We start from the raw sequence: 14,836 nt of genomic DNA on the forward strand, positions 1-14,836 counted from the left end.
TAATAAGGACTCAATGCCAAGGATTTACTTCAAAATAATACAGGAGGTGGGGAGATGAACAGGTGTTTAAATGAAACTAATATTGACTATGAGTTAATAATTATAGGAGCCGAGTGATAGGAACATGGAAGTTCATTAAACTAAGTCTCTCTACAGTTGCAGGCTAGAAGTTCTCCCTAATGGAATATTAATTTAAAGAAAAAAGAGTTAAAGACTTATAAAAAGTAAACCATGAACACATGTCATTATACATTTGTCAAAGCCCATAGAATGTACAGCACCAAAAGTGGACCCTCATGTATGGACTTGGGGTGACAATGTGTCAGTGTTGCTTCATTAACTGTAAAAAATTGTGGGGGGCGAGGGGTTTGTGTGTACTTTCTGCTTAACTTTGCTGTGAATCTAAAACTCTAAAAACTACAGCCTGTTAAAAAATATAAACCATGGGGCACCTGGTTGGTTCAGTCCATAGAGCATGAACTCTTAATCTCAGGGTCATGAATTCAAGTCCCATGTTGGGCATGGAGCCTACTTTAAAAACAAAACAAAACAAAACAAAACAAAACATAAAACTGTGTAACTCAAGGACCTTGTTCTGATCCCACTGTTCCATTCAACACAGGGTTGACAGGAGTTTACCCTTATCTTGGACCTTACTTAACCCCAGCCATTGGGCAATCACAGAACTTGACTACTGAAGTTATTTCGAGGTTTAATGCATCGGTCATTTCGCTTGTGAGATCAGAAAACTAACACCTGCTCTACTTTCCTCACGGGGTTGAGGTGAAGACAAAAGAGCACCATGTGGAAGTGCTTACGAATGTGTAGATACGACAGGAAAGGCTGGAGCATCTCAACTCCAAGTGCACTGCCATCAGTAGAGCATGACAATGTGGCCAGTGATCACCCTGGGGGTGCTGGAGAGCATTCCCTAGCTTAGGAGTGGTTTGGGGCCAGTGGAGACTGGCTCCATTGCTTCCTGCTCAGTAGGGACTCTGCTTCTCCCTCTTCCTCGGCCCCTCCCCACTCCTTGTTCTGTTTCTCTCTCTCTCTCAAATAAATAAATAAAATCTTTAGAAAAAAAATTTAATTTTACCCAGACCCCAATGAACAGGATTAATGGTGGGGCTACTCTGGTTGCTCTGGTTTCTCTAAGATGGTGGTTCTCAATGGGGAGCAATTTTGCCCCACGGCCATCTGGCAATGTCTGTAGATATATATATATATATTGTGTCTGTAGATATATTTGCTGTGATGACTGAGGGGTGGTGTTGCCACTGGGTAGAGAGGTGGGCTGTCAGTGGGGAGAGGCCAGGGATGCTGCTTGCTATGTATTGTACAATGTACAGACAGTCCTCCACAGCACACAGTGACGGGAGCCCAAATGTCACAGCGCCCTAATGGAGCAGGGACTACCTGTGTTTGGTTCACGGCTATATGGCTAGTTCACAGTAAGCAGTAACTTATCACATAGCAGGTGCTCAATAAATATTTGTTGAATGAAAGGTCGGGGTAGGGGTTGGCTGCTTTCTGCAGGGGGCAGCATTATACTTTTCAAAGCCCTGTCCTGGCAGCTGTTCCACATCGTTCTCCCAGTGCTCCTGCAGTGAGCAGGACAGAGAGCTCAGCAAGTAAATGGCAGGCTGGGACCAGCTAGCACCGTTTCCTTCCATCACAGTGCGCTAACGACTGCAGAGCCAGCTTTTGGCTTGGATAAAGGAGAGGTTTTGGTATTATCCCAGCATGGCCCAGGTGAGAATCTATCTTCCCATGCCTTAGCTCTGTGGTCCTCACTTCTGCTTCCCTGTTGGTGCTTTGTCTTCTCTAATTGTGGAGGCAAGGGGCACTTGGGTGGCTCAGTCAGTTAAGTGTCTGCTTTGACTCAGGTCATGATGCTGGGGTCCTGGGACTGAGTCCCTCTTTTGGCTCCCTGCTCAGTCGGGAGTCTGCTTGTCATTCTGCCCCTCCCCACCGCTCTTGCTCATTCTTTCTCTTTCTCTCACAAAAATAAATAAGTAAAATCTTTAATTGTGCAGCCAATACTTCCAGTTTGGAGGGGGCACTTGGGCCCTCTGATTCTGCCATCAAGTGACTTCTCATCTGTCCACTATTAAACCCTCGTCCCTGGCCTGGCAGGGCCTGTGGGACTGTGAGAAAGTACATTTCACTGTATTGTGGAGGCTGGGGGGAACCCATACTTAGCGTAATTATGGCCATTTATGTCCACACTGGCAATGATGTTAGCATAGCTTTATATTCCTACCATTGCACTAAGTGCAGGCCAGGAAAATTATTCCTTACTGTATTGTGATAGCTTGAGAGTTTCCTTATTAACAGCAAGGTGTGTTAAAGAGCTGCTTTACAATGATTTCCTTGGGGCACCTGGGTGGCTCAGTCAGTTGAGTGTCTGCTTTTGGCTGGGGTCATGATCCCATGGTCGTGGGATCAAGTCCCATGTCCAGCTCCTGGCTCAGTAGGAGATCAGCTTCTCCCTCTCCTTCTCCCCCTCTCCTGATTCATGCTCTCTCTCAAATAAATAAAATCTTCTAAAAATAAATAAAATGATTTCCTTATTTACAGAAATTAAATCAATTGGATTGTCCTGACAATAAAGGCCTCTCACTCGCTGGAATGAATATGAGCACCTCAGACAACAGGAAAGAGCTCTAGGCAGCCAGGTGGCAGTTAACAGTTTGGGCAGTTTGGGAATGAAACTGGTCTGGGGCCTGTTCTCGTTCTTGGGGATATAAAAGATGTCATGGCAGTCCTTGCCTTCATGGACCTTCTAGTCTAGTTTGTAAGACATGGTCTGTACTTCAAAGAATAAACAGCAACTTGCAGGATATACACCAAATACTGTTGCTCAGAGCTGTGGCTAGCTGCAACATGGTCTAGGATAGAAACCTGGCCCCTTGGGGTGCCTGGGTGGCTCAGTTGGTTAAGCATCTGTCTTCTGCTTAGGTTATGATCTCAAGATCCTGAGATCAAGCCCCGTGTGGGGTTCCCTGCTCAACGGGGAGTCTGCTTCTCCCTCTCCCTCTGCCCTTCCCCCCAGCTCAGGCTCACTTGTGTACTCTCAAATAAATAAATAAAATCTTAAAAAAAAAAAAAAAAAAGAAAAGAAAAGAAAAGAAAGAAGCCTTGCCCCTTAACAAGGACCAATTCTGTTCACCAGTGTGCAGTATGTAAGGGCCAGATCAAAGAGGGCCGAGTTCATAAAGACAGGAGTTTATCTCACAAGTTCCTGGGAAAACCAGCTGCTGTATGCACTGAAATAGGGGAAGAGAGAGAGTATTTGAGGACCAGTCCTGGGGAAGCCACTCCTTTAGTAAAACAGGGTATCAAGGGGCTTGACAGCACACTTCAAGGACCTCATTGTGGTATTTCAGGCTGGCCTCCAACACCAGCTTTATCTCCCCATCTGGGCTGTGGAGTCCTGATGAGTTTGGCCTGCATGGGCTGGGCTGGGCTGGGCAAGAGAATGAAGTCAGACCAGTCAGCAGGGCTGGGCCTTTGACTCCTAAGCCCATGGACCCTTCCCTCTGGCTTTCAGACTCAGATCCTCTTGGAAAGTAAAGCTGGGAGGCGTGAGGCTGCAAGCTGTTGGTGGCCATTTTTCCAGCCAGGAGAAAGAATGAAGCCAGAGCACAGAGCAAGATGGAGAATAGTCCCACCATGACCGGGGGGCCATCTTCATCTGTGCCTTTATGTGAATCCCAGTGAGCCACTTAGGTGCCCCTTTTGGCCTGTGGGGACTAAGTTTCAGTTGTGTTTCTGTCATGAGAAAACAAGATGGTGTTCAAGGAACATAAATAAATAAAAATATGTTAATACCAAAGAAGAAAAAAAGAAAGAAGAAAAGAAACAAAAGCTACATGAAATAAGCCAAAAAGGAAAAAAAAAGCAAAACCAAGAACAGTTTGACCACTATGAAAGGAAAATCTGCTCTTAAGAAAGGTCTAATAGGGGTGGCTGGCTGGCTCAGTGGGTAGAGCATGGGAATCTTGATCTCCGGATTGTAAGATGAAGCCTCACATTAGGTGTAGAGACTACTTTAAAAAAAAGGGGGGGGGGGATCCCTGGGCGGCTCAGCGGTTTAGTGCCTGCCTTCCGCCCAGGATGTGATCCTGGAGACCTAAGATCGAGTCCCACATCGGGCTCCTTGCATGGAGCCTGCCTCTCCCTCTGCCTGTGTCTCTGCCTCTTTCTCTCTCATGAATAAATAAATAAAATCTTAAAAAAAAAAAAAAAAAAAAGAAAGAAAGAAAGAAAAGAAAAAGGAAGATTTGGGCAGCCCGGGTGGCTCAGCAGTTTAGCGCCACCTTCAGCCCAGGGCGTGATACTGGAGACCCCGGATGGAGTCCCACGTCGGGCTCCCTGTGTGGAGCCTGCTTCTCCCTCTGCCTGTTTCTCTGCCTCTCTCTCTCTCTCCTCTGTGTATTCTCATGAATTAAAAAAAAAAAAAAAAAAATCTTAAAAAAAAAAAGGAAGATTTAATAAATCAGTTCACTCAGTGAATTTGGCACCGGTAAAAGCCTAACATGTAGGGATCCCTGGGTGGCGCAGCGGTTTAGCGCCTGCCTTTGGCCCAGGGCGCGATCCTGGAGACCCGGATTCGAATCCCACGTCGGGCTCCCGGTGCATGGAGCCTGCTTCTCCCTCTGCTTATGTCTCTGCCTCTCTCTCTGTGACTATCATAAATAAATAAAAATTAAAAAAAAAAAAAAAAAGCCTAACATGTTTTTGTGTTACCAGGACTCATCAAAACTTACACCAAAAGATTAGGGCTTTAAGTGGTAGAACTTTAGGCATTAACCCATAAAGGATTATTATTGTCATTTTAGAGGTGGACAGTAAGCCTTCTCAGCGGCCTTCACATCGACCACTGGCAAGGCTCAGTCCAGAGGTGAGATGTGGGCTCCTACCTTTGTACAGCTCTGCAAGTAAATATGATTCTCCACTATTGCTCTGTGACCAAAATGTTCTCACATGCAAAAGTGCATGTGAATTTTATAAAAAGATTTATCCATTTATTTGAGAAAGAGAAAGAGCATGGGGTGCACGAGTTGGGGGGAAGGACAGAGGGAGAAAGAGAGAGAATCTCAAGCAGACTCCATGCTCAGTGCAGAGCCTGACCTGAGGCTCAATCCCTGACCCCTGAGTGGAAACCAAGAGCTGGATGCTCAACCGACTGAGCCACCCAGGCGCCCTGTAGGACATGTGAATTTACCCTTGTGTTTTCTGGAGTGAGAAATTGAGGCTTAAAATCCCAGCTTCACTACTTGCTGACCTTGGGCAAGCTTCTCAGCCTCTGGAACCCCAAGTTTCCTCAATGTCAAATGAGAATTATAGTTAACATTTGCCTCTTCAAGTTAAAATGGTCCCCTAAACGTGAAAATGCTTGGGAAAAGGTGAAGTTTTGTACAAAGAGGAGTCATACCATGGGCTCCTGGGGCCCTAAGTTTTTAGGTGGGAGGACAGAGGTTGGGGGTAGAGATGGTTAAGGAGGATGACACAATTTGTAAAAAACCTCTGCCTCCACCTGAGCCTGACAGTTTGGTTACACAGTCTCACAAAAGGTGTGTTTGTTCCTCTGGAGATTTGTTTGTTTATTTATTTATTTAAAGATTTTATTTATTTGAGAGTGAGCAAGAGAGAGAACAGAGGGAGAGAGAGAAGCAGACTCTCCACTGAGCAGAGAGCCCAAGGCATGGCTCAATCCTATGACCCTGGGATCATGACCTGAGCTGAAGGTAGACACTTAACCAACTGAGCTGGCCAAGCACCCCCCTTTATAGGTTTAAAAGAGAGCTCTAGGGGAGGGCAGCCATGTAAAGGTGTGACCAGGATCCCCAGCTTTGCATTTAGAGAGGGTGTCGCCTTACCAGGTTGATGCTGTTCATTTCAATGTGCTGGAGGAGGATACTAGCCACACGCTCAGTGTCCCACTGCACACTTGGGTCATCTGGGAAGTCCCTGGAAGGAAGAAGCACAACTGGAACACTTTTCTAATCAGGTGTGGACTTCTCCCTAAGGTCTGGTATGTGTGTGCCAATCCTGTGATAGGATCCACCCTTAAGGATTCAGATTTCAGGGAAAGTGGTAAGACTTAGAAATGTGACACAACTAGAAATCAGCGCACAACTCCACGCAACACACTCTTGGTGCTTTGTGCTGGCTGCTGAGGGGAGGAAACAGACACCGAAGAGATAAGGCTTTGATCTGAAGCTGGGGAGACTTGAGGGTAGGAACAAATGTGGACATACTGCAGAATGAAATGTATCTTTACAAGAATAATAAATTCTTGTAAGATTGAATAAATTTTTGTGTTCTTGAATAAAAAGGACAAAGCTATGTTACTTCATTTAACCTCATGAACATCTGGTGAAGGAGTCTTTGTAGACGAAGTTAGGTAGACTGCTTGCAAGGTTGTTGGCACTGGATTCAAATCCAGACTTTCTGACTACAGAACCAAGATGTTCTAACCCTAGGGAGCCGGCGACATCCTCCAATGGGGCTGCACCACAGTGGGGCTGGTCTCAGGAGCAGAGGTCTCCAACTTATCTGTTTCCACTCGGCCACACCATAAACCTATCTTCTCCTATGTCTCTTTTTTTTTTTTGTGCATCACTATGGCATCACCTAATATAAAGCCAGGCCTCAGTTTGACCTCAGTTTGAGGATATCATTGGTAGTCTTTTTATTTGTATATTTATTTATTAAAATTTTTAAATGTAATCTCTACCCCCAGAGTGGAGCTCAAACCCTTGACCCTGAGATCAAGAGTTGCATGCTCTACCAACTGAGCCAGCCAGGCACCCCTATTCATAGTATTATAAATAGATTTCCATATCTTTCTCTCTTTGGCTCAGGTCCGGTGGCAACACGCACAAGGCTACTGAGAGGACACAGGCTCTCTTTGCTCCCCATCAGACAAGCTGCTCTAAACCTCCTTCTGGACAAAGACCATTGACTGACCCTCTTCAGATTCTGCTCAAAGGAGCATCACTGAAAGATTTTCAGCAGGAAAATGACATGAGCCTCAGCACTAAATAGTGCATTTATTCCCATTGCTTCATGGGCCACTTCTACCCACCCTCTAGGGTGCCTTCCAGAAAGGGCAGCTTTATGCTTTTCTAAGCATTGTCCTGCCAGCCATTCTATGCAGGTCTCATAATGCTCTTGCAGTGAGCAGGACAGACAGTTCAGCTGGTGGGGGAATGGATGGGGAGAAGCAAGAAGCATTCCCAGCCTTGTTCTCTGGGAATGGAGCCGAATATGGGGCATAGAACATGACTAGCAGAGCGGAAGAGACCACTGGAGAAATATAAGAATCAGGGAAAATACTTTGGGGTGAAAACAGCTACATACAAGCTCCTAGCTGGGAGGGCCACATAAATGTATCAAGGCATCACTTGGGAAAATGAGTACACAGATAATATTCACATGGATGGAGAAGCAGTCTAAGGGAAAGGGTAGGAGGATCATTGCTAAGTCTACTACTTCTCCCTTCTGGGAGCTGAAAGATGAATCCCTGAGTGGGAAAGCTCTTTGCCACCTTTCATTTATCTTCAGAGAAGTGGGATCTGCTATTCTAGGGCTCTTCACTTACAGTGGGCTCAGGGGCAACTCCAAGCCATTCTGTCCCTGACTCCACCCTCTGACCATGGATAGGGAAGCAGATTATTTGGGGGCCTTTGGTATATAGATATTCCTTCTGGGCGCCTGGATGGCTCAGTCAGTTAAGTGTCTGCCTTCAGCTCAGGTCACGATCCCAGGGTCCTGGGATGGAGCCCCATGTCAGGCTCCCCGCTAAGCAGGGAGTCTGCTTCTTTCTCTTCCTCTCCCCCCGCCCCCCAAGTTGTGCTCTCTCTGAAATAAATGGGTAAAGTCTTAAAAAAAAAAAAAAAACATAATCTGGTACATCTGATATGGGAGCACTGCTTTTGTGATCAGGTCCAAACTCCTCTTCAGCAGGCATTCAAGATTTTCCCCAATCTACCTCCCATTTTGATCCACTTCATTTCTTTTTATATGAGAGAGTAAATAGGGTAACACTTGAAAACTCTAAAGGGATATGTAAGCATCAAAGTAGTGGCTGCTATTGGAGCATTAGCCTAGACCCTTTCAAATAACAACAAAAAAACCCGACAAACAGAAATCCCCCAACTCTCTTGCTCAGGAAATCTCTTACAGAGCTCTTTGCTGATTGCCTACATTATTGGTTAATGGTTTCAAAGTGGGTTGTAGGCACTACTACTACCAGGAGATATATGAGATAATTCACTCAGGTAAAGCAAGTATTCACTAGATTGTCTACATTTTTCTGTTTGTTTAAATTACTACTTTGCAGCTATTTTTATAAGGTTTCATATTCTTTAGTAAATGTATGGAATCTCTACAGTTTATTTTACTAGTGTTTTCCATCTTATTTAATTTTCTTAAAAAAAAGATTGTATTCATTTGAGAGAAAGAGGAGAGCATGAGTAGGGTTGGGGAGGGGCAGAGGGAGAAGGAGAACCAGACTCCCCACAAAGCAGGGAACTTGATCTCAGGACCTGGGGATCATGACCTGAGCCAAAAGCAGATGCTTAACCATGTGAACCACTCAGGTGCCCCCATATATTTAATTCTTGATTCTCCCACCTATTATAAATTCCCTGATGACTAGATGTTACGTTAACCATTTAATGGTCAGGGTTCAGCTAGGAAAATGGAAACTGTCAGTTGTGTCAGAAGGAATTTCATACAGGGAACTGTTTACCCAATGGAAGGGAAGAGCTGAGAGGCCAAACATGGAACAATGAATCAATGCAGAGATTGGCAACAACAAGGAGACATTAGCTTGTGCAGGATGGGACAGCAGAGCTAGGGGATGGTGATGATGGTGTTATGTATACAGAATGGCAGGAACTGGGGTCACAGAAAACAAGGTGGAGGGCGGGGGGAGGGGAATACTCTGGTTTTCCCTCCTTCTGCCTACCAGTCTCCTATCTCTGCTGCCTATTGATCAAACCTATTGAGACATCAATTGGCAAGAGAGCCTGAAAATGTACTTTGCATGGCACAGAGCAAAGCCATAAAGTGTCTGCAATGTCTTGCTTGCAGCAGATGCCCAATGGATATTTACTTTCAATAGCTGGTCAATCCTGACCCCAAACCTTCAAAAGATAGCAGCAGTCCGGCCCCTTGCCCCTCAGTGTGAGGGGTCTAGTTTTCCAGTCTTATGGGAATGCAGTAGCTACTAGTTGCTTTGATATAGAAGGGAGTGGGGAACACCATAGGGAGGACATGGAGCCCACAGCTGGGCAAGCAGGATTCAAGGCTCAGGGAGGGGATATGTGGGGTTGGCAGTCAGCTCTACCCCAGAAGCCCAAGGACAGAGACTGCACATGATTACAGCGGTCCAGTGTCATCGGGAGGCAATGTGATGTGGGAGAGGGATAATTAGGTGGGAGGACAGAACACCTAAGTTCTAGTTCCCTGCTCATTGTGTGATGGCGGCGGTGGATGGTTAGGGAGGTGAAGGGGCAAGCTGCGTCACCAACCCCTCTGAGGGCCTTTCCAGCTTTGAAATCTCGGATTGCATGCTGTAAGCAATTTCTGAGCAATTTCTAATTTTAAAACACTGATCATGGATGGTAGTTTTTAGGACAAAGGAGAGGTCTTGGAGGAGAAATAGCACCAGGGTGGTCAAAACCAGGCTCCTGGGATTCTGCTCCTACTATTCTCTCAGCACTGAGTCAAGCTCCCAGTATTTATTGCCGACCTGTTTATATTTCAGTATTTGTCCACTGCTGTGTACCTTGTACTTAGAATGCACTTATCTGGTAAAGTGTAGGCACTCATTAAATGTTGCTTTTCCCTTTTATTTCCTAATGTTTTCCTTACCATTTCTTAAGAGAGGGAGGAATTATTCATCATTATCAGGGATGATTGAGATTGATTTTAGCCTAGTGTCATTCAGTAGCTGCTGATCTGGGACCCCGTAGAAGGGCTGAGCATACACAGATGTTGTCTCCAACATGTCATGTGTTACCTTGCTCAGAGTCTGTCATGGAATTCTGACATGACCAGCATTCTCAGAGAGATGAGAACATCAAAATTAGGAAAACAGAGCCTTCTGCTCTGATGTCCCTGGAATCCTCCCTTCATGTGGAATGCCTACCTCTGCCCTCTGCCCTCTCATAACTTGAGATTCCTCTCTCCCCTTCTTTCCACCCTGCCTAATCTAACATATCTTTAGAGCCTTGCTTTAGTGCTGCCTCTTCCATGAAATCTTCTAGAAGGGGTTTGTGGCCAACTACAGAGTTTAGAGGGCATAGCCCCTAAGACTGCCCTCATTTGTTTGTTTCTTTTTTTAAAAAGAAGATTTTAGGGGGATGCCTGGGTGGCTCAGTGGCTTAGTGCCACCTTCAGCCCAGGGCGTGATCCTGGAGTCCCGGGATGGAGTCCCACATCGGGCTCCCTGTGAGGAGCCTGCTTCTCCTTGTGTCTCTGCCTCTCTCATGAATAAATAAATAAAATCTTAAAAAAAAAATAAGATTTTATTTTGGGGGCACCTGGGTGACTCAGTAGTTGAGCATATGCCTTTGGCTCAGGGCGTGATCCCAGGGTCCTGGGATCGAGTCCTACATTGGGTTCCCTGCAGGGAGCCTGCTTCTCCTTCTGCCTATGTCTCTGCCTCTCTCTGTGTGTCTCTCACGAATAAATAAATAAAATATTTTAAAAATATATTTTATTTTTAAGTAATCTCTATACTCAATGTGGGGCTCAACTCAAAACACTGAGATCAAGAGTCACATACTCTACAAATTAAGTCAGCCAGCCACTCCAATTGCCCTCATTTCTGACACTGATGGCAAATTCAGGGGTTCCCAAAGCCACCCTCGAGTTTGATAAATTGCTAGAAGGACTCACAGAACTCACTGAAAGCTATATATGTACAGTTATAGTTTTTAAAAAAGATTTCATTTATTTATTTGAGATAGAGTGAGCAAGAGAGAGGAGCAGGCAGAGGCAGAGGGAGAAGCAGACTCCCCACTGAGCAGGGAGCCTGATGTGGGGTTTGATTCCAGGGCCCTGGGATCATGACTTGAGCCTTAGGCAGATGCCTAACCCACTGAACCACCCAGGCGCCCCCTACAATTACAGTTTTTTACAGGGAAAGGATACAGATTAAATCAGCCAAAGGAAGAGATGCATAGGGCAGTGTGAGAAGGTTCTAAATGTGAACAATCTACTGTTTTCTCCCTGTGGGGTGAGGACACATTATTCTGGCAGCATTGAAGGGTGACAATACACATGGAATATTACCAACCAGGGAAGCTGGTTGGAGCTTTGGTGTTCACAGGTTTTATTGGTGTTCAATTACTTAGGCATAATTGATTGATTGATTGTCCATGTGGTTGATCTCAGCCTCCAAGTAGACTGACACTACATGGCCCAAAGCCCTGACCCTAAAACCTCAAAGATAACTGCTATTGGGTTTGACACAGATTACTTCACAGAAGCCAAGGGCAAAGGCCAGATCTCTCTGAGCAAAGCCAATTTTTTTTTTTTTATGGTGAAAAAATTTATATTTAGATTTATAGCTGGCTGGACTCAGTTTAGATGATCCCAATTTTGTTGGCAACATCCAAAGCATCATAGTCAGGAGCCAGTCGAACATATGCTTTCTTCTCTCCATCAGGCCTGATTAAGGTGTTGACCTTGGCCACATCAATGTCATAGAGCTTCTTCACAGCCTGGTGCTTATTGGCCTTGACATCCACAATGAACACAAGTGTGTTGTCTTCTGTTTTCTTCATGGCTGACTCAGTAGTCAAGGGGAACTTGATGATGGCATAGTGATCAAGCTTGTTTCTCCTGGGGGCGCTCTTTTGAGGATATTTGGGCTGCCTTCGGAGACTCAGGGTCTTGGGTCGTTGGAGTGTAGGTGACCTGCGGATCTTCTTTTTTTTGTGACTGTGCATGCCTTTCAGCTCCGCTTTCTTAGCTTTCAAAGCTTTTGCTTTGGCTTTGGGAGGGGCAAGGGCTTCCTTCTTCACCTTTGGCACCATCTTCGTGAAAGGGAGCAAAGCCAAATTCTTTCTTTTTTTTTAGAAGATTTTATTTATTTATTCATGAGAAACACAGAGAGGAGAGAGAGAGAGGCAGAGACACAGGCAGAGGGAGAAGCAGGCTCCATGCAGGGAGCCCGACATGGGACTCGATCCCAGGTCTCCAGGATCACGCCCTGGGCTGAAGGCGGTGCTAAACCTCTGAGCCACCCAGGCTGCCCGCAAAGCCAAATTCTTTACCATAAACTTTCTTTAGGGATCCCTGGGTGGCGCAGCGGTTTGGCGCCTGCCTTTGGCCCAGGGCGCGATCCTGGAGACCCGGGATTGAATCCCACATCGGGCTTGGAGCCTGCTTCTCCCTCTGCCTGTGTCTCTGCCTCTCTCTCTCTCACTGTGTGCCTATCATAAATAAATAAACTTTCTTTACATTTAGGAGCTTATTGAACTTTCCTAACAACTATGGCCTGGATCACCCCTCTTAGCACCTAATTAGATATAGCATTCTAGTATTCTCTATTGCTTTGTGTGTCTCCCTACCTACAGTCAAAATATGAGGATAGACCTGTATCTTGCTCTTCTATTTCTCATGTGGAACTTAGTACAACCCAAGTCAAAGAACAATTCACTTAACAAAAACAATACGTAAATGAGCTTTGGCTAAGGGCAAGGAACTGTGTAAGGGGCTTAATAAGCACCAGCTGGTTGACATAAGTGGCCTCTATTTGGCCGAGCCAAAGAGGCTATACCAGCCTTTGTGGTTAGAACACACAAATAAGAAATTTGGAAGACAGCAACTTTATAAAACAGAGTAGGCACCCCCCAAAAATATATGAATTGTGTACAGGAGTAAGGCATCCCAGTAGGACTGCCTCTTCTCAAGACAAGGAAATATAAAAGTTGACCTTGGGAACCTTCAAACAGATACACAAGTGACTCTTTCAGACCAACTACCCGAGTTGTTCTTTGCCTACAGTTCAACCCTAATCAACTCAAGGCTTGAGTCCAAGTCATAACATTTGCAGTTCCTTTCTCCTCTAATGGACTAACAATTCTGCCTTAGATAAACATGTTGGCAGGATGTAAACAGAAGTAAGTTAGCCCTTGGGCTAACTTCCTTGAAGAGATAATAGGTGAATGACCTTTGCCCCAATTTTTCTCTGTCCTGTTCCTCTTCCTGCTTGTAGCCATGTTGGCCCATGAAGCAATCATGAAAGCCAGACAGAACAGAGTAACAGAAAAGGAGAAGCGAGGTCCCAAGGACTTTGGAATGAAGGCAGTCCCAGTCCCAGATGGCATACCTCCTTGGATCAGTTATTGTGGGATTTCTTTTCTTTTTTTTTTTGTAAGATTTCATTTATTTATTTGAGAGAGATAGAGAGCACAGCAGAGGGAGCAGCAGAGGACCAGGGAGAAGCAGGCTCTCCACAGAGCAGGGAGCCTGATGCAGGGCTTGATCCCAGAACCCTAGGACCATGACCCAAGGTGAAGGCAGGCACTCAACAGACTGAGCTACCCAGGTGCCCCTATTGTGGGTCTTCTGTATTTACCACATAATCAAATCCTGATTTAGATATGCCAAAATATATAAAGCCTCCACTTTACTGATTATTTAGGTTGTTTCCAGTTTTTATTTTTATAATAAATCTCTACGAAGCATCCCTATACATAACTTTTTTTTTTTAAGTAGGTTCCACACTCAGCATGGGGCTTGAACTCATGGCCTGAGATCGAGTTGCGCACTCTACCAACTGAGCCATCCAGGTGTCCCATACATAACTTTTTGTATGCATCTCTCAATATTTCCTTGGGATAAAACTATAGAAATGTAATTTCTGAGTTAAAGGTGAAGTGAACATTTACAATCTCTCTCTTAAGAACTCTGTTATGAAGAGTATGTGGAAAGTGTGTTAACTCACAAGAAGTGCAGCATTAAGGGAATGTTTTGTGTGTGTGTGTTTTATTAAATAATCTCTACCTATACCCACCTTTGGGGTTGAACCCATGACCCTGAAATCAAAAGGAGCACTCTCTACCAACTGAGCCAGCCAGGCATCCCCAAGGGAGTGTTTTTAAAAAGGGCCGAGAGAGGGCAGCCGGGTGGCTGGGCGGTTTAGCCCCGCCTTCGGCCCAGGGCCTGATCCTGGAGACCAGGGGTCCAGTCCAGCATCGGGCTGCTTCTCCCTCTGCCTGTGTCTCTACCTCTCTGTTTCTCATGAATAAATGAATAAAATCTTAAAAAAAAAAAAAAAGGCAGAGAGATATTTGTGCATTTTATAGGCAGAAAGGAAAGACATACAACTATAACTCATAGCAAGAGTTCCCTTCTTCCTAAAAATCTCAGGTGTTTTTATACCTACATTCTTATCCCTGAAAAGTTGGGTTTATTGGCAGCCCGGGTGGCTCAGCGGATTAGCACCGCCTTCGGCCCAGGGCGTGATCCTGGAGACCCGGGATCGAGTCCCACGTCGGGCTCCCTGCATGGAGCCTGCTACTCCCTCTGCCTGTGTCTCTGCCTCTCTCTCTCTCTCTCTCTGTGTCTCTCATGAATAAATAAATAAAATCTTTAAAAAAAAAGAAAAGTTGGGTTTATTTACTTCTTTTTATAGTTGGAAAGATGGGGCACCTGCGTAGCTCAGCGGTTGAGCTTCTGCCTTTGGCTCAGGGCGTGATCCCAGGGTCCTGGTATTGAGTCCTGCATCAGGCTCCCTATGGGGCGCCTGCTTCTCCCTCTGCCTGTGTCTCTGCCTCTCTCTGTGTCTCTCATGAATAAATCA

At 45.4% G+C, this 14,836-nt stretch overlaps 2 protein-coding genes across 5 annotated transcripts in view; both read right to left on the reverse strand.

Annotated features, from left to right (window-relative positions):
• Nucleotides 1-14,836, reverse strand: part of PIGL (phosphatidylinositol glycan anchor biosynthesis class L) — an 84,729-nt gene that overhangs the window by 13,696 nt on the left and 56,197 nt on the right. For all 4 annotated transcript variants that reach the window (XM_035716161.2, XM_035716159.2, XM_025428265.3 and 1 more), the window contains exon 3: nt 5,886-5,976. In XM_035716161.2, coding sequence (XP_035572054.1) covers nt 5,886-5,976 — 91 coding nt within the window. The remainder of the gene's footprint in view (nt 1-5,885; nt 5,977-14,836) is intronic.
• Nucleotides 10,493-12,114, reverse strand: LOC118354731 (60S ribosomal protein L23a-like). Its single transcript, XM_049109487.1, has one exon. It carries the CDS (start codon nt 12,060-12,062, stop codon nt 11,610-11,612), a length of 453 nt encoding a protein of 150 aa, XP_048965444.1. The 5' UTR covers nt 12,063-12,114; the 3' UTR covers nt 10,493-11,609.

The sequence above is a fragment of the Canis lupus genome, chromosome 5, assembly GCF_003254725.2.
Source record: "Canis lupus dingo isolate Sandy chromosome 5, ASM325472v2, whole genome shotgun sequence".
In the NCBI taxonomy this organism is placed as follows: Eukaryota; Metazoa; Chordata; class Mammalia; order Carnivora; family Canidae; genus Canis; species Canis lupus.